General features: G+C 42.3%; 1 protein-coding gene across 9 annotated transcripts in view; it reads left to right on the top strand.

Annotated features, from left to right (window-relative positions):
• szt2 (SZT2 subunit of KICSTOR complex) overlaps nt 1-20,040 on the top strand; it is a 201,433-nt gene that overhangs the window by 101,192 nt on the left and 80,201 nt on the right. For all 9 annotated transcript variants that reach the window (XR_004929430.1, XM_036131637.1, XM_036131636.1 and 6 more), the window contains 13 exons: nt 340-475; nt 699-816; nt 978-1,130; nt 4,278-4,380; nt 4,707-4,821; nt 6,825-6,912; nt 11,399-11,517; nt 11,651-11,815; nt 11,968-12,052; nt 16,200-16,379; nt 16,753-16,935; nt 17,233-17,432; nt 17,597-17,763. Coding sequence is in view for 8 of the 9 variants with exons in the window: in XM_036131637.1 (XP_035987530.1) it covers nt 340-475; nt 699-816; nt 978-1,130; nt 4,278-4,380; nt 4,707-4,821; nt 6,825-6,912; nt 11,399-11,517; nt 11,651-11,815; nt 11,968-12,052; nt 16,200-16,379; nt 16,753-16,935; nt 17,233-17,432; nt 17,597-17,763 (1,812 nt within the window). In the remaining variant the exon portion in view is untranslated. The remainder of the gene's footprint in view (nt 1-339; nt 476-698; nt 817-977; nt 1,131-4,277; nt 4,381-4,706; nt 4,822-6,824; nt 6,913-11,398; nt 11,518-11,650; nt 11,816-11,967; nt 12,053-16,199; nt 16,380-16,752; nt 16,936-17,232; nt 17,433-17,596; nt 17,764-20,040) is intronic.

The following is a 20,040-nucleotide window of genomic DNA, read 5'->3' as shown; positions in this document are numbered from 1 at the left end:
GGGACCGCTTTCTCTAAACTCTGCCTTTTTACTTCACGATCTGAGATCCTGTCGGTTTGCTTGTTGTAAAAAAAAAAAAAAGTAAAATTTGATTTATTTATTTTTTATTTTTTATTGCTTGATCTAGCAACATCTGATCAATATTTTCTACTTCTAAATAAGACATGTTCGTCTCTCATTCAAATTAGTTTTTTAAATATTTTCAAAGAAAATTATTTTTTTTTGTAACCGATGTCATAGAGGTGGTGATATTAATTGCAAATTGGGTATCTTATTGGTCCTTTTGTTAGGAGATTTGGAACTACTTGTTTCTTTGGATTAACTAGATTTTTCTTACAGATCCTTGAGCGAAGAAAAAGAGAGTGATGCTGGGGAGCTTGGGGAGAAAGAAGAAGAACATGAGCTGCCAGAGTTCTTAGAACTGCACCAGACAGTGGTCAGGAAGATTGGTGAAGTCTGCAGGATTGTGAATCAGGTGGCTTCAGTTATTACATCTAAACATTGTTCTGGGACATGATTGGTGTATGTCATTCAGTCCATTTGATCAAAGTCCCCCATCCTCAGCATGCACAGGGGCCAGATATCAGTTTCTGGATGTTGGGTGTCTAGTTTAGTTGTTAACATGTCTTGGCTGCTTTAGGTGAAATGGCAGACTGTTTTAATGGAGTTGTGCTTTTATTGTGTTTGATATGTTTTAGCGCATGCTGCTCCAGGACCTGCACGACAGCCACGTATGTAACACGCTGCTGGTGGCTGAAAGTGAGGAGGATATCTGGAAGAATGACTCTCTCTTTAGGCAGAGGCAGGGCACTGACGGTGAGCTGGGACATTGCTTCCGTTTTATCAGCCTTTGCTGTTTCATTTGAAATGTAGTGGTTGCGGTGGATCTCTGATGTTACTGTCTTTATATTTTATACAACAACTACAAGGTAGTTGCTAAATATGTATTAAATCTATCCTTTTCACAAATCACGCAGATTACAACACAGAGGAGAGCTACCAGGCCAGAGACTACCTGGCTGCCACCATGCAATTTATCCCTGGGCATTTTGCATGCGACATTGTGTGGAGTACAGTAATCCACATCCATCCGCGCCTTAAGATGGGACCCAACATGGGGGTGTCCAGGGGTGAGTTGCTGATTGCAGTGATTATATCAAAAGATGCTAAAGTGAAAACATTTGTGAGAAACATTGATACTTGACAGTTTTATAGTTACATTTTCAAATGGTAATGAATGGTACCTTCATTTTATACATCAATGTACTCAAATTTTTTGCAAGATGGAATGATAATATAACTTAAATGAGTTTTAGGAGTGAACATTTAAATGTATTTACCATAATAATGTCTTTTAGCTTGACAAGGCCAAGGCTATTTACCTTCTCAGTTCAGTTCATGACTGACTTCAGCTGTTTGTTTCTCTTTGCCAGCTTTGATGCAATCAACCGGGTCCCCTTAAATAGGAAATGTTTTGACCAATCTGTATAATCTGACTGAATTTGACTTTGGAAAGTGCCTTGAGATGACGTTTCATGAATTGGCACTATATAAATAAAATTTAATTGAATAAAAAATATTTGTTTAGATAGTTACTGGAACTCGTTTCATTAGTATTCAAAGATTTTACTTGTTGGGAAGGTCTATTGGAGCCATTTCCAAACAATTGCACGAGATCATCAGTTTAAACAGCGCTGCGTAATTTTGTTATGGTCTTCTACTGGTAGAAGACCCCAACTCTTCACATCCCAGATGAAACAAATAGAAATTGAATGCCAAGGAACAGCCACTTAGGAAGCACCAAGACTCTAGCCTGTCAAGATACTGCTGGAAGTACAGTGTGACTGCCCACAGTGAAGCTAAGGTTTTATGTTGTATGAACATCGTATCTGGATTGTTGAGACCAATAAAGGAGCTCCTCCTTCAAAATCAGCATGTTCAAAGTTAAAGCTTCCTAAATCTCTGGCCAATTCTTTTGACCATTTAACCCTCAGTTTCCCTCATCCAAACTGAAAAACAATAAAACCTTTTCTGTTTATTGTTTTGTATCGTCCACCAGGCTCTTACTCTGTTTTTAGATCAGTTCTCAGACTTCTTATCAGATTTGGTGTTAAACACTGACAAGGTTATTATAATGGGGGATTTTAACATTCATGTTGCCCTGTTGTGAAAGGGTTAGTTTCAATGAGTCTGTTCCTTTTCTAAATGTATCAGTGTAATGTATTCGTCCGTCCGTCCGTCTTCTTCCGCTTATCCGGGGTCGGGTCGCGGGGGCAGCAGCTTCAGTAGGGAGGCCCAGACGTCCCTCTCCTCAGCCACTTGGGCCAGCTCCTCAGGAGGAATCCCAAGGCGTTCCCAGGCCAGCCGGGAGACATAGTCCCTCCAGCGTGTCCTGGGTCTTCCCCTGGGCCTCCTCCCGGTGGGACGTGCCCGGAACACCTCACCAGGGAGGCGTCCAGGAGGCATCCTGACCAGATGCCCGAGCCACCTCAACTGGCTCCTCTCGACGTGGAGGAGCAGCGGCTCTACTCTGAGTCCTCCCCGGATGACTGAGCTCCTCACCCTATCTCTAAGGGAGAGCCCAGACACACTACGGAGAAAACTCATTTCAGCCGCTTGTATCCGGGATCTCGTTCTTTCGGTCATGACCCAAAGCTTGTGACCATAGATGAGGGTAGGAACGTAGATCGACCGGTAAATCGAGAGCTTCGCCTTTTGGCTCAGCTCTCTCTTCACCACAACGGATCGGTACAGCGCTCGCTTCACAGCAGACGCTGCACCAATTCGCCTGTCGATCTCCCGCTCCAATGTGTAATGTATAATGTATTCCCTGTGTAATGTATTCCCTTTGGTTATTTCACTGTCATTTGTACCCCCTGCACCGTGGGTGACGCAGAAAGAGTGGATCCAGTCAACTCCGTTTCATTTTTAGTCCACTAGACATGAAAGTACAGATGTTTTACTTTTGTTAAAAAGGGAAAAAGGGGTGTTGAGACTTTATTTTTCATTTAGTGTATTAAAACAGAAAACAAAACACACAACTGTTCTCCCATTGTTTCAACACACTGAGACTGCCTAATATGAGGAGAATCACGTCTGTTTACTCTCCACAACATTTACGCTCAATATGGCAATTTGTAAATGTTTACAAAGTTGATTAGCAACTACTTTCTCAGAATTTTTAGATAAGAAAGAAGATTAGATATAGGTCTGTAATTTACTAACTCATCTTGATCAAGAGATGGTTTCTTAAGTAAAGTTTTAATAACAGCTACTTTAAAAGCCTGTGGTATATATCCATTTACCAAGGATTGATTAATCATATCATTAATCATCCGCAGCCCAGATGGGCTTTGTTATTCTAGTAGCTGTTATGTTTATTTATTTATTTATTTTTTTTTTACAAGGAATAGGGATTTTTTTCCTTTCATGGTAACTTGTGCTCCCTTTAGAGAAGCTGTGTCAGTAATGTAAAGATATTGGAAGTTTTCAGAAGCTTAAGTTTTCTTGTTGGATTTAAAAAAAATTATACTACTCATCCAGTGAGGACTCGGAGTAGAGCCACTGCGCCTCCACGTTGAGAGGAGCCAGTTGAGGTGGCTCGGGCATGTGGTTAGGATGCCTCCTGGACGCCTCCCTGGTGAGGTGTTCCGGGCACGTCCCACCGGGAGGAGGCCCAGGGGAAGACCCAGGACACGCTGGAGGGACTATGCCTTGGGATTCCCCCGGAGGAGCTGGCCCAAGTGGCTGGGGAGAGGGACATCTGGGCCTCCCTACTGAAGCTGCTACCCCCCGACCCGACCCCGGATAAGCGGAAGAAAACGGACGGACGGACGGACGGACGGACGGACGGACGGATATACTGTGAATTGCCATCTTGTGAAAATTACACAGATTCAATTTGAAGAAACTTCTTTTAGACATTTATACTTGACCTGTAACTTAGTCATCATCTCCCTAATAATTTTATTATTATCAAAAGTCAGCTTGTTCAGCCTGTGAACAGTGAATAAAGTGGGACAATATATGTTGAGCTTAAACAAGACATGCATGAATAAAACAGCACCAGCATTCATAGGCTTCAATAGACCATTACCCCTCATTTCTTATGTCAACCAGTCTGTATAGCAAAGTTTTTCAGGAATATTTTAGAACTCAATTTCATCCAAGGAGGAAATGTTTAAACCTATTACAAAATGTCGTTATTAGATCAGGATTCCTGAATATATTTTAAACAGTGTTTAACTTTGATTATGTTTCTTGGTGCCCCATCACAGCAATCCAGGCTCTGCGATCCGTGCTGAACTCCTTCTCTGTGGTAAACAGAAAGAACATGTTTGTCTACCAGGAGCGCACGACTAAATCAGTCTTCTACCTCAGGTGAATTCTGTTTTTCTAGCATTTTCTCCACCTACATATTCGTGGCCTACAGTCTATTTTTCACAAACAAGGCTTTAAAACTACAACAACACACCCAGGATGTTAATGTTAACGTGGTTAGTGAGTCTTATCTGTGAGATCAGAAAAATAAATAATTACTCTGTACAGTTCTGGAATATCTCCTGGTTTTCTTTGGCTGCTGGATGTACCAGGTGTCTCATGTGATTCTACACATTTTAACCAAAATATTAATAAAAATGCTGTTATTATTATTGTCAGTTAACTCACAATGGAAACTTCCATTTGCCTTGCATTGTGTCCCCTAGACTCTGTGAAACCTCCCTGGCAGGCAGATATTCAGACCTGGATGGAAACCTTCATCCGACTCGCTCAATGGCACTCATTAGAAGTCAGGAGCCTTTATATCCTGAGGACCCTATGGTGAGAAAACGCAGTTCTGTATTCTTTATTTTTATTTTTTTTCCCCAGTGTCCTGTCTAGCAATGTGGCAATAAGAATTGATGTCTTAATGCCAAGTAGAGCTTGACAGATTTTACTTTCCCAAGTGGAGCAATCAGCTTTCGCCATAGTGCTCCGCTTGATTCATGCATATAAATAGTTTTATTGTGATTCATGCGGGGAGTATTTCAAATTATGTGGACACTACAATGGGAGAGTAGGAGAGTAAAGGAAGAACAGGAGGAAAAAAAGAAAGAGAAGAGGTCAAAGAAAGAGGAGATAAAAGGGAAAGAATGATAAAAAATCTTCAGTCTGCTTCATCACCTGGAAAGAGAGATGTAAAAAGAACAGCGCAACCAATGGATATAGTATAGTAATAGTAATATCATCTTTATTGTCATTGAAACATATATTGAAGCATACATTACAACGAAATGTGTTTTCTGCTTTTAACCCATCACCCTTGGGGAGCAGTGGGCTGCCATGTGTGGGGGCGGGGAAGCATTCTGGGGTTAAGGGTCTTGCTCAGGGACCCAGAGTGCAGGTGCTTGGGATCGAACAGGGTACTTGCATCCATCTCTGAGTGCAAGCGTGCTACTCCAACCACTTGGCCAACGCTCCCCATACACCGAGACGCAGCTCGGTAGGCAATTTGAGGTTAAGTGCCTTGCCCAGGGGTATGTGAAATTTATCCAGAACAAAAATGCTCAATAGTGGTTGTGAAGAACCAAAGGCCCAAGCACCGAGGCAGGTGCCGGGAGATCCATAACCCCAGACCCCCAAAGGGGCCCCCAAAGCAGGGCGCCCAAGAGGGGCAAACACAGGAAATCTGCCCCCTCCCACCAAGGTATGAGGAGAGATGATCCTGAGGAAATCCCCCAGCCACCGCAATGCCAAAGCCCCCAGGAGCGGCGGGGGCGAGCCAGTGGGCTCCGCCGGCAGCCAGCTATGCTGAAGTGGCACCGGCCATGGGCCCAGAGGCCCCAGGGGCGCCCCGCCCCCCGACTGAGCCCCGGGGGGGCTAGACCCGGCGAAGCAGCCGCCAGGAATGAGCCGACACCCACCCGGGAATCCGCCCCGAACCCAAGGGCCGCCAATGCACCAGCGGGCCAAGGCGCCAGCCAGCGGAGGGGGGGGGGGGGGGGGTTCCGCACCTAGCGGAGACTTGAGATGTTCTTGGGAGAGGCAGCGGTTCGGACCCTAACCTGGCAAAAAAAAAAAACAAGTCTCATTCACACCTTCCCACCCTAGTGCCCCACTCCCCACACACAGACAAAAAAAAAGGACAACGCCGTACACACATTTCCACATAACACTCATATCCAACAATCCCAAGTGTGGGAGGGGGGGGGGGGGGCACACCATCCAATGATCCGACCGTTCCCGACCCCCCATCCCGCACCCGGACCAGACGCCCCCCGGCCCAGGCCCCCAGGGAGGGGGCCAACATGATCCGTACGGGCCACCCAACCTAATAAGCCCACTCCCTCCCCCTCCTTACACTAACCACCCCTCCCCCCACCCCCCAAGTTCTGTATTCTTAACTAAAATGTTAAAATTTGCAAATTTTGGGTTTGACCTACAGTTTTATCCATATCACGACGCGGCTAATATGTCTAAAACCCTTCAGGGGGAGTCTAATTAAAATGTCCTTCATAAAGTCCTTTAAGCCAACCATCAGCACTCACATGCTTTCCTTCCTGTGTAAGCAGATAGCAGCTTGTATCTCAGTTAAAGGAAATTTGAAATGCTGTGGGATATTGCTGGTTATATTTGTTACTGTATGAGCATTTATTCATTAGTGCGCTGTCGTGGTTAGATCATTTGTATATAATCATCTTGAAACTACCGACGCACCAGCACACTTTTTAGCAGTAGTACCACAATTAAATGTTTTTAAACACAGTTGCACTACTTCTGAGAGCCAGGCAGGGTAAGTAAATGTCAATGTTGCTTTTTAAACTATTTGTTGTATTTCGGTCCAGGGCTCCAGATCATCTTTGGAAGGCTCTCGGCCAGTAGGACAAGTAGACAAGCACATCCTGCTTCTGGTGCACGGAGTGGGAAATGCAGGTATGATGTGAAAAATGTTAAAAGGGATGAGATGGTGTTTAAGACCTACCTACCTACCCACCTACCAACCAATTAATTCACAACGCGTCATCTCAAGGCCTTACAAAGTTAAATGCAATCAAATTATACAGACTGACTGCTTCTATCTAAGGAAACCCAACAGGTTGCATTGATTCTTGATAAGCAGCATTCTCCCCTCCTCAAAAAGCATAGAGCCACAGTGAACATTCGTCTGCATTGTCGTTGGCTTTGCAGCAATCCCTCGTACTGAGTATGTATGTCATAACACGGATACGGAAAACTCTCTTTGAATTTAAAAGCAGAACATTTAAAGTTACCCAGGTTTTGATGTCATCAAGACATGCCTGCAGTTGAAGTAATTGATTGGATTCATCAGGATTTATGGATAAATATAGCTGAGTGTCATCAGCATAATAGTGGAAATTAATCCCATGCTGTCTGATAATTTTGCCAATCGGAAGCATATATATAGTAAAGAGAATTGGTCCAAGGACTGAACCCTGTGGTACTCCACAAGTGATCCTAGAGTTTGAAGAAGATTTGTTATTAACATGAACAAACTGGATCTGTCCAACAGATAAGATTTAAACCAGCCTAATGCTTTCCCCTTAATCCCTACAGTATGCTGAAGTCTTTGTAGGAGAAAATTGTGATCAACTGTATCAAATGCAGCAATGAGGTCTAACAGGACAAGTATAGACACAAGTCCATTATCTTAGGGCATGAGAATATCATTAATGACCTTTACCAGAGCCGTTTCAGTGCTATAATGAGCTCTGAAACCTGACTGAAACTCCTTAAGTAGGCCATTACTTTACGTTAGCAACTACTTTCTCAAGATTTTTAGATAAGAAAAGAAGATTAGATATAGGTCTGTAATTTACTAACTCATCTTGATTAAGAGATGGTTTAATAACAGCTACTTTTAAAGCCTGTAGGACATATCCATTTACAAATGATAGATTAATCTAACATAGTGCCACTGTTCAGAGGGAATATCTCCTTAAACAACTTGGTTGGAATCGGGTCTAACACACAGGTAGAAGGCTTAGATGAAGCTAAAATTTTAGATAGCTCAGAAAGCTCTATTGCATCTAAACAGTTCAGACACTGCGCAGGTTCTAAAGATTCCTCCAACACTGCCTCGCTTACTAAGGACGAGGTAATCATGTTTGGGAGGATGCCAATTATTTTCTTTTTAATGGAGTCAATTATATTTATGAAGAATCCCATAAAGTCATTACTGCTTGGAGCTAAGGGAATGGATGGATCAATGGAGCTGTGACTTTGAGTAAGTGTGGCAACTGTACTGAAGAGAAATCTAGGATTATTTTTATTCTCCTCAATTAATGATGAGAAATATGCTGCTCTAACTCTGCAAAGGGTCTTGTTATACAACAATAGACTGTTCTTCCAGATTAGGTAGGATTCCTCCTGGTGTGTAGAGTGCTATTTTCTCTCCAATTTCCTAACATTGTGTTTCAAGAAACGCAGCTCTGAATTAAACCAGGGAGCCAGCTTCCTGGGAATAATCACCTTCTTTTTCAAGGGAGTTACATTGTCTAATGCAGAACGCATTGAGGAAGTCACACCGTTAACAAAGGTGTCTATTTGTGAATGGGAAGAAACAACATTGCTGCAATTTGGAAGGCATTTCAGCAATACTGAGGGTATTAAAAAGGGGACAGACTCTTTAAAGTTTGATACAGCATTATCCGCTAAAAATCTACTATAATGGAACCCTCTTTTGGGGGTGGAGAACTCAGTTAAATTAAACTCAAAGGTTATTAAAAATGGTCAGATAGGACCGGGTTGTGAGGAAATACTGTTAATTCTTAATGATCAGTGCCATATGTCAGCACAAGGTCTAAAGTATGAAGCCAAGAGTGTGTGGGTTTCTGCACATTTTGAGTAAAACTAATTGAATTTAGGATAGTTTTAAAAACTACACTAAGGTTATCACATTCTGTGTCAACGTGAATGTTAAAATCCCCCACTATAATAACCTTGTCAGTATTTAACACCAAATTAGGTAATAAGTCTGACAACTGATCCAAAAACTGAGTGTAAGTGCCTGGTAGACAATACAAAACAACAAACAGAAGAGATTTTATTGCTTTGCAGTTTGGATGAGGGAAACTAAGGGTTAAATGTTCAAAAAAACTGTAGTTATTAATTGGCCTGGGACTAATTAATAAATCAGACTGAAAGATGGTTGCTACTCCTCCCCCTCTTCCCATAGATCTGGGAATGTGGAAATTTAAATAATTGGATGGAGTTGACTCATTTATAATAACGTAGTCCTCCTGTAACCAGGTTTCTGTGAGACAAAAAAATCTATCTGATTATCAGAAATGAATTCATTAACTAACGAAGTCTTTGGGGGGAGCGACCTTATATTTAATAGACTACATTTAATTGTTTTATTTTTTGGTTCAAAGTGAGCCGTATTGATTGTTATGATTTGTTCCTTTTAGATCAGTTTTTGATCTATTCAGTTTTGGCCGTAGGAAAGACACAGTCTCAATAGGGTAATGGGTGGGTAACAGTACAGAAGCTGCAGAGAGGTGTGTTAAACTACGGCTCTGCTTCCTGGTCTGGACCCTGGGTTGTCAGCATTTAGAAGAACTAATAAATCCGGCCAGATTTCTAGAAAGAAGAGCTGCACCATCCAGAGTGGGATGGATGCCGTCTCTCCGGATCAGACCAGGTTTTCCCCAGAAAGTTTGGCAGTTATCAATGTTGCCCACGTCGTTTTCAGGACACCACCTAGACAATCAGCGGTTGAATGATGAAATGCGGCTAAACATGTCATCACTGGTCAGATCAGGCAGGGGACCTGAGAAAATTACGGAGTCCGACATTGTTTTAGCAAACTCACACACCGAAGCAACACCAACTTTAGTGACCTCCGATCAGCGTGACCGGGTGTCGTTACTGCCAGCGTGAATAACAATCTTACTGTATTTACGCTTATCCTTAGCCAGCAGTTTCAGGTAGGATTCAATGTCGCCCGTTCTGGCCCCTTGCAGGCATTTGACTATGGTCCCTGGTGTCTCTAGTGCCATGTTTCTGACTATAGAGCTGCCAATAATCAGGGTCGGCTTCTCAACGGGTGTGTCGTTGAGTAGGGAAAATTTATTTTTTGTCTGCACCATCAGTACCAAGTCAAATTCCTTGTAAGTGCAAACCTACTTGGCGATTAAACTTGATTCTAATTCTGATTCTGAAAAGATATGTGACATCAAAGTTTCAGATTTTGTAGAGGATTATTTTCTTTTTGTACTTATTGGTTGGGTCCCTTTTCAGGGTCTTGTATGTGTTACTGTCCATCAGTAGATGCATTATTTTGTCATGGTAATCGGTTGCATTAAGTACCACTGTGCATTCTCATCATGTTCTCCTTTATATAACTGTCCAGCCACTTTTCACCACAAACAATACGTGTACATGCTGTGTCAATGATAGCCAATCCCAATGACTCTGTCAGGAGAATCTCAGTCATCATTTTAGTGAACCCTGTAATGTTATGTTCCTCCACATTTTCATCTTCAGTCAACTTTACTTCACTCATCCGATGTGGACAGTCTCTGGCCCAATGCTACGTGCTCTGACAAATAGCACATTTTGTTCGATTGCCATACTTGTCTAATGGATTTGTACATTGCTGTGGCTGCCACTATCCGCTCTGTGACGAGCCGTTGCTCCGTCTAAAATTCTCCGGTAGTCTTTGCTCCAGAAAAAAAAAACAAAAAACAGCAGCTTGAGTCTCGTTGCCATTGCTTTTCCCGTTGTTTTTTCCTCCGAAAATTCGCTTTAATCCAGATTTCATAGATGCAAATGTCAACTCTGTGCATGCTGTAAGGGCAAGTGGGCTGCTTTTCTCCTCAAGACAAGCCATGTCCAGAAGTTTAAATGCCAGCACCGCATCAGCCAGCTGACTTTGGCGGTGCTCTGTCATTCGAAACCATCCTTTGCTACCATTGAAAAACTTGTAAAAGACTTGTAGATAGATCCAACTACCGTTTATTGAACCGCCATATTTTCATACAACTCTACCGCTTGCACAACCTGTCTCGCGATAACACCTTCCCTCCCACAGGAGGTTAACACTGCACACTTATACAGATACTAGGCTAAGATGCAGTGATTGTCAGATTCCGGAGAAAATTGATCCTTCAAATTTTACCCAGAAGTACAAAAACAACACTGTGTACTTACAAGTTGTTCTGTCTTTAGGACACGCCCACACTGTTAATTGTAAAGGTTTATTATCTTGGCAGGTTTTAGGCAAGTTATAGTTAATAAAATAAAGAGCTATCATATCCAGTTAGGATGTTTATTTATAAACCTAATGATTTATTGTGTTTTCTCAGTCTGGTAGCTGTTTACAATTAAACTAAAATGGTCTTATACAGTTTGTTGAAGTCTGCTGTAATTCATGGTTCTTTTACCTTTTGTGTAGGTCCAGAAATCACAGATGAATTGGTCAAGGTGCTTCGGAAGCGCCTGGATGAAACCACCTTGGACATTATCACGGTTATGCTTGTTCGGAATTGTAAACTGACCCCAGCTGATGTGGAGGTAATCTGCCTTTTCTGTTTCCTAGGATTTCTTTAGACACAAAAATGATGCCGAATCTGCTTCTGGATGCTCCGGTAGTTTCTCATAGAGGCAATCCAAAAATAACGTACGTTATCAAATGTTGTCTGGTTAGTTTATCCAGCCATCAGGATATCCTGCTACTGGGATCATGACCTTCAGTCTACCACAGTACTGCCTTCCGTGGCTGCCCATAGTGGCCCACTATCTCAGACAGAACCTACTTATCTTCCTGCATGTGCCCAAATACACGGACAGCAACACAGCGCACCATTTCAAGGTAGGGTCTCCACTAATCTTTGTAAAATCGTAATAAGCTTTTTAAAGTGATTTTAACTTGGGCTATTCATGATGAAGAACATTGAACACATGTTGATAAGCTTTCAATGTTTTCTTAAAGGTTTGAGTTAGTTTCCTTTTTTCTGTCTGCAGCATTACTTTCATTTGAGCAGTGACTTGGCTGATTCTGATATCTACCTCTACAATAAGCCTGGAGGCCAAGGAACAGGAGGCAAAGGTAACAGCATAGTTTTAGCTGACGTTATCAGCAGCAGCTGTCTTAATATCACACATCACCTTAGCAACTCTGACTTTTCTTTCAGTCTGTTTGACTGAGTATTCTTAACAGAGCCAGTAACCAGTAAGTAACCAGTAAGTAAGTAACCAGTAAGTAACCAGCCTGTAAGTTTTGCAGGGAGGAACCAGAAGTGATACCACACTGCAAAAACAGAACTAAAAATAAGTAAAATCTTTTTGAAATTAGTGCAGTGGTTAAAGTTCTCCTTCGCTGAGACGGATTTCCGTCATTTGGAAAATGAGAGCAAATTGTTCCGTCTACACTTTTTAGTCAAGGTTTATAACTGAAGCTGCTCTCAACCAATGAAACCTGGCAGAGCCAGGACATTAGCCAATCATTAGCCAATCAAGAGAGTAGGGCGGGTCTTTCCAAAGCGGACATCTGCTCTGCCAGACTGAGCTTCATCGGTGTTCAATCATAACTTTTGGAAGAGTGTCTCAAACTGGCCACAGATGCATGAATGAAAGTAGTGGTGGTCAAAAGTTTTCTTTGGGTTTATGCAAACCAGCAGGACAGGAAGTGGAGTGGAATGAACATCTGAAAACTCCCATCGGTAAGCATGTCTGTCGCTGCTCCTGCAGTTAATTAATGAATTATTTCCACCGGTGGCCATGTCGCCTGTCAGCGTTTATTCACTGACTTCCAGCAACTTATCTGATGAACGCGGCGACCGACCAGGGACCTCCTCATTATTCGCTGTTACCTTTTATTTAAAACTCGAAGAGTAAAGCGCTAGCTCAGGCTAATTTAGCATGACACGCTTTTTTTGGACAAGGGTCGGAATATGAAACAATGTCCTGCATTTGACTGGGTCCGTTTTGGAAAAAGTAGAAAAATAAATAATTTCACCTGCGCTTTTCTGAACCAAAGAAGGCAGAGCTGCAGTCAGAGCGGCTGTCAGTCAATAAGCAGCAGCTCCACCTGATGAGCCACTGCGCACCATTACACTCTTAATAAAATGACAAGGATTTTGATGTGTACAGATTATTAAGGAAACTACATCAAAAAAAAAATTAACTGCAGCTACAACATGGACTGGAGAGTGGGTTCTAACTGGGTGAGGCCAGAGATGATTCTCAGATTCTCAGAGAGCTGTTGTGAAGTTATTTTTTAATTTTTACAAGGAGTGGAGCGAGATGTGAAGCTACACTGTAGAAGCAAGTTGTACTAAAAGCCGCTGAAAAAGCCTCCTGTCTGTGGATCTATGGACTCATTTTACTCCAAGCCCAAAACACCTACCAGACAGACAGTACTGTTTACCTTCAACAATATTTAACTTTATGAAATACATTAATAACATTTTGCTAATTAAAAATGTTCATATTTAAAAGCAAGTTATATTTTTTCTGATAAACTTTGAGCAATTTTATTAAACTTTCAAAAAAATTAACATCCCATCCCTCATCGATTTTCTATACCGGCTTTTTTCTACAGGTGTGACGTCAAGCTGTATCTGATGGGGAATCGCAGCTCGACGTCACACAGGGTTGTGGGCGGGGCGCTGTCCATCCTGGACAGGTCTCCAGTCACTGGGCTAAGATTTAAGTTTTATTAAATTTCAAAAAAGTTAAATAATGCCTTCTTATAAACTCATGAGTTGTGACAATTAATTGTTGAGCAATAACGGGCAAAGCAGAGACTGATTATTGTAACATGCAATCTGTGTTAAACTAAAATGTATAACATCATAGTGTTGGTTATGTGTCCTGCATTGTCCAGGTTGTGGTTGGTCTTGTATGATCATAAGATTGGTTTGTATTGAATGTGACAGGGAGCCAGTGGAGTTAATGTTCAGGTGTGAAGTAGATGATGTAATGATGCAAACTGCTGTCTTTTGTACTAGTTGTAGTTTATGAAGGTTTTCTGGAGGATAGGGAGGGACAGGAGCTGAAACTGTAAAGTGGAATGTGGACCAGTTTGGCAAAAGTGTGAAGGAAGAACTTGATGCTGCAAATATGAAAGTTAACCAGGTGATGATCTGGATGTGGAAAGTGAAGGAGAGGATCGAGAGGCTGTCCAGAATGACACCAAGGCTCTGAAGCTAAAAGGTGGGACAGAGACAGGAATGGTCATTGCATATTGTAAAACTACCAGATTTGGTTAAAGTTGACTTTTCACAATAAGCAAGTGAGGTAACTATTGTGGCATTATTTCCACGGTCCCGGGAATATATGGACTGACTCGAAAAAATTTTCAGTTAAACTGATTATTTTTGCTTTAACCCATGAATTAGTGTGTTCGTCCTTGATTTGTGAAGGTAACTAAGATGATCTGCCAATGGAATTAGTATTTTGACCCCTAAAATAAGATAATTGGATATACTGCGCTTGAAATAAGATTATGGAGATGAGTTCTTCCAATTTTAAGTGCAAAAAATACTTATTCAATTGGCAAGATCATCATATTTACCTTCACTAATCAAGGACATATACCCTCATTTCAAGAACATTTTAAATTCCGGTTTTGCAGTGAAGGCCCTGTTCTCAGCCTGGGACAGGTAGCACCACTGTACCCTCAGGCAGAAAAACCAGCAGCAATTAACCCAGGATAGTTTGAACACAATAGTTTATTTCTTTGATTGGGTTTCTCTTGTTAGACTAGAAACATATAGGAAATTTAATTTGCTTACTCATTCATGACTCTCCTCCACAGTTGAGGAAACCTAAAACTGCACTAGTGCCTTCCAAAAATAATCACAACCCTTGAGCTACAAATGTCAATGTATGTTAGGTCAATGTATGTTTTATGTGAAGAACCATCACAATGTGATTAAAGTTGTGATTTGAAAGAAAAAGACACAATTTTCAAAAGTTCATACGTATACTTGCCACACTTATTATTTAGAAAAAAACAAACCAAACACCATGAGTCACATTTGCCTTAGACTTTAGCTTTAACTACTCTGATGCTCAGTCACATAATCCATCCATCCATCCATCCATTTTCCAAACCACTTAATCCCTCATGGGGTCGCAGGGTTGCTGGTGCCTATCTCCAGCGTTCACTGGCTGAGAGGCAGGGTACACCCTGGACAAGTCGCCAGTCTGTTGCAGGGCAACACAGAGACAGACAGGACAAACAACCATTCACGCACACACTCACACCTAAGGACAATTTGGAGAAGCCAATTAACCTAGCAGTCATGTTTTTGGACTGTGGGAGGAAGCCGGAGTACCCGGAGAGAACCCACGCGGGTACTGTGGGCTGCACAGTGGCGCAGTGGGTAGCGCTGTTGCCTTGCAGCAAGAAGGTCCTGGGTTTGAGTCCACCCCTGGGTCTTTCTGCATGGAGTTTGCATGTTCTCAGTCACATAAACTCTCCATAAAATTTGCACACTCATACTCTGCCCAGAGCATCAAAGGCCACAGATCAGCTGCAGATGGATATTCCTTGACCCAGGCTGAAGAGGACTAAACTCCAAACTGCATGTAGCCGTTTGGTCTTTAGGTCAGTTTATGAAGATCAGCAACCAGTTTAAACAATGTGGGGGGAGATTTGAAAACCCTGAGCTTCAGCATTCATAAAAGACAAACTGATAAACTGAGCCTAATATAGAGGTCTACCACGGAAATTCAAAAAATAAAACAGGGACGAGCAGACATTTACTGGAAGAAACATTTTTATGGTTGTGAAAAATACTTTCTGCATTAACCAAAAAAAGAGTAGACTAAATTCAGCCTGACTTTCGCTCAGAGATGACAGTACCAGATGGTGTTTCTGAGAGGACCATTGGGACCAGAAGCATGCATGAGTCCAGATCCCCTCTGTGTGAACTCTACACTGAGCATGAACATGAACCCATGACATCAATTTGATGTGATGTCATGGGTTCCTTGTGGAGGTCAGACAGTAGGTTTTTGGGGTAAATTAACATCAGATGCATCTATTATTTGTTTGGCCTGTGAGTCCTTTGGACTTGGTAGTTTTTCCCCACATGACATAAAGTTTGGATACCGCTGTATTATAGAGAGACCACAGAATCCAATACTTTTCATGTAGTATTTGTAATATCAATGCTTGTACTAATACAATATACGTCTTAAGTAATAACGGGTTTAATAAAACCATTTCCTTTTTTCTCTTTCAGGCATTGCCTGCATTGCACTTTCATTTGTGGATGCTCAAGGTCGCCCCCTTCAGGTCGCAGCTCCTGACTGTTCCCCCCTGCTAAAGTCGGAGTCCTGCCCCATCCCTCTTTACCCAGAACATTTTGATGAGCTAACAACTGTGACTAAGGCAGCAGCCATCAACATCAGCCAAAGATCAGGTACCAGACCCTCACACTCGCTCATGTTCAGACAGGGTTCTGGGACACGGTTGGTCTTAATATGAAGAGAAGAGTTTTCAGGTCATGTCTATGAATGTCAAATAATGCTGATTGTACATGCTGTTAAATTCAAAAACCTTTTAATAACCTGAACTGGCCACATGAAATGTTCCCAGCATATGTCTGACTCAGTAGAACAGAACTACACCTAAACACTTTTACAATGTAAACAATAATTATAGACAAATTTGCATATCCATTGTATTTTAATATTTTTATCATCCTGATCTTTTTGCGTTATTCATTTAAATGTCCGTCAGCTGTAATGTCAAAGGCCTCGGTCGCTGTATCTCTGTTTGATTTCTCTGAACAGCCCAGGTCTATGTGCGCTTTGACATTTGGGAACAAGGGAACATCAGCCCCTTACAGCTGAGCGAGAAGCTGCAGGGGGCGCTGCGCCATGCACTCTGCGATGCCATCATGGAGCTCAGAGTCTTGCCAAATCCTCTTTGCCTTGGAGTCCCAGCAAGCAAAGTTCAGAGAGAAGAAACTAAAGGTAGCATGGTCTTCAAAGAGCTACTTATCATTTCTCTAGAAGTCTACCTCCAGATTTTAAAACAATTCCTCCATCTGGAGTAACGGGTATTTTGTAAAGTCATCACACATCCTCAGTGTCCCACTGAATTTTCAAATCACTGCTGTTAGTTTTTTTTTTTTTGGTATAATAAGACTAGTACTATTTGCAGGCTGGTAAAAGACGTGAAAATGGCTTTTTAGAGAAGCGGTTTCTGAATACACTGATTTGTCCACAAACATTTCTTTGCCATTGTAACATTGTGAAACCTGTTTTCAGGACAGGGAACGTCTTTGCCTGAGGCGAAAGAAATGAAGGACAGTCCCAGGCAGCGTAGTGGCTCTCGAGTCTTAAAGACCAGCCCTTCTCCAATCACCCTGATCCAGTCTGTAGGCAGCAACCCAGTGGCTGGTAGCAGCACCCCAGAATCTACTACACCCACCAGTAAAAGCACACGCCGGAGCTTCTGGGACATACTGGTCAGTTTGACAAACAGCCAAAGACTTTTTATCACAGAGCTGTTCTTTAAACAGAAAAACAGCTTCTTTACTATATTTTAAATGTATTGTTTATCATTTAATTAGCACTTGAACCATTTTGTATAGTCTAGTTATGAACAGAGCTCATCTTTTTATTACATCAGAGTAAGCCCGACTCAGCAGAGCATGGGAGCCCCAAGACGACCGATGACATTGTTCAAGAAAAGGGAGACGAGGGTCGGACAGCACGGCGAAGACACAAGACGGAGAACGTAAAGCAGCAGTGGAGTCAGGAGAGAGCAGTGGCTGTGGAGCTGGAGCAAGCTCAGAGGTGGCAGGGCTGAAACAAATCATTCTTCATTCTAAATAATGGGTCTTTGGTCTTTAGGGAGCACAAAGTGAAGCTTCAGCAGAATATATATCCCTAGTTTGGTCTGGAATATCGCTTAGAAGTTGAGGAGAGGGCTCACTGTGGTTCAGTGTGGAGGAAGCTGCCCCAGACTTCAGATGGGATCTGTGTTGCCCCGCCCCCCTGACTAACATTGGCTCACCCTCCCTCATGAACTTCTAAAGGCCCGTTTACACTACACCTAAAAACCGAGCCATGCCGAGACCGGTCCGAGCTTGGTCCAGTTAACTGAGATAAATGCAGCCATTTACACACAAGCGTTATCTCGGTTATTTGTTCCTTGGTTGCTCCTCGCCCCCTAGTGGCGATCTGCGGTACTACCGCTCTTTGGGATTGAAGGCGGGACCGAGCAAATCAAAATGGCGGCACCCGTAATATTCAGGATGTTATTGTTAGACATAGAGTCGGCTTTTGGGACGTGGATAAGACAAATGAACGTCTAATAAGGATTTACAGACGCAGGAAACAACAACAGACGCTGAGGTTCATAAGCAGAGTCATCTCTGGAAACTGTGTGGCACGGTAAGGAAGCTAGTATTATTATGAATGTCTGAAATTTGTCTGAATGGAGTGTGAATCGGGACGTGCAGCCAGACACGCCGGGAAACCCGCTGACAGTCAGCTGACTGTAAGGGGATGACGCGGTCTGCTCATGCGCTCCTCGTTATCAGGGAACCGGGCTAAAAAAAACCAGTCCGAGACCTGGTGGGGAACTGGTCTGCAGTTAGCGCGGTCCGGTTATCGTTAGCGCGGTCTGGTTCAGTCTGCTGACCGTTTACACACAAGAGTTATCTCGGTTACCGAGCTCGGACTAGTCTCGGCTCGGTTAAAAAAGTGTAGTGTAAACGGGCCTTAAGAGACATTGCAGACCAAACTAGGGATATAAAGCCTGGAGCTGTTCCCCCAGAGTGGTAAATAAATTGCTACAGGTTATTGAAGTTATGTCCACATTTCCCAGTGAGAATATTGACCTGAGAGTCATAGCAAACCTGGAAGAAGTTGTCTTGATTTGCTGTGTAAAGCAGCCAATCAGACGTCAGGGCCTATAGGAGCCGCACTAATCCCGCCTACTGGGTTTGATAGGTGAAGATGACACTTTAAATTATTTCCTGATGACGCTGCTGCATGGAAGCCATGAAATAAATAAATAAATACAGAGGGAAATAATTACATGTTTATTTAAATGAATTTATTTTTAAATGTAATGTCATCATTTACAATGTATATCTAATTATTTATTGGAACATTTAACTATTTAATTGTCCATTTTATATTTTAATGATACATTTGATGAATAATAATGTACTAAATAAAAGGTTCATTTCATTATTTAATGGGGATTTTAATTGTACATTTATTTATTTCATGGTAAATTTATTTAATTTTGTCTCTTTTAACTCACCATGTTACATGCACTTCATTAGTAGACAGCCTTTTCTGTACGACCTGGGCCAAATATTTATTTAGATATAAGATCTAGCTGTATTAATCCTCATAGGGCAAATTTCAGCTGACATCAGCACAGAGGAATATGGAGGAAGTCTTGTAGTGTAGTAACTCACTATTTACACTATGGTCAGTCAGTAATTATTATTTCCCTCCAGGTAGATGCTGTAAATGAAATCAGGAATAATCTTTTAGTTTAGTGCTGAGAACCTATGGAGCCTGATGGCACAAATGAGCCTCATCAGTGCTTTGAGGTTCGGGCTGGATGAGCTGCATCCCCAGGGACATTTAGGTGATGTCGCTACTCCCCCGTCTCCTATAGTAACAGGTGTGTGGGACCTCTTGTTGTACCTTGGGGTGTGCCAGTGTTGCTCACCACGACATCTGACAGGCAGCCATGCAGCCTGACATACTTCAGGCTGTCAGTGAGGTAGTCAGTGATCCAGGCCACCAGGTCCTGATCCATCATCCAGGTATCCTTCTACAAGCTTACCACATCAGATTGGAAAAAGGTTGGGCCAGTCCTTCCGACAGAACTGGTGTACATGGGTCAGGGTTGTAGGCTGCCTTGCAAGTTTTCTTTAGGACTGGGATGATGACCACACTGACTGTTGTTGTCGTCCTTAAGCAAATTTTCTACAGACCTGGTGGTATGCCCTGGATTATTTGGAAGACACACTTGTACTCAAGCTTTAACTCCCTCGCTGATGTGTTGATATTTTGCTTCATTATTTTCACATCATTTTATCTCAT

Source organism: Fundulus heteroclitus, unplaced genomic scaffold (assembly GCF_011125445.2).
Source record: "Fundulus heteroclitus isolate FHET01 unplaced genomic scaffold, MU-UCD_Fhet_4.1 scaffold_45, whole genome shotgun sequence".
In the NCBI taxonomy this organism is placed as follows: Eukaryota; Metazoa; Chordata; class Actinopteri; order Cyprinodontiformes; family Fundulidae; genus Fundulus; species Fundulus heteroclitus.
Note: the sequence above shows the minus strand (reverse complement) of the source record. Positions and strands in the feature narration are given on the sequence as shown.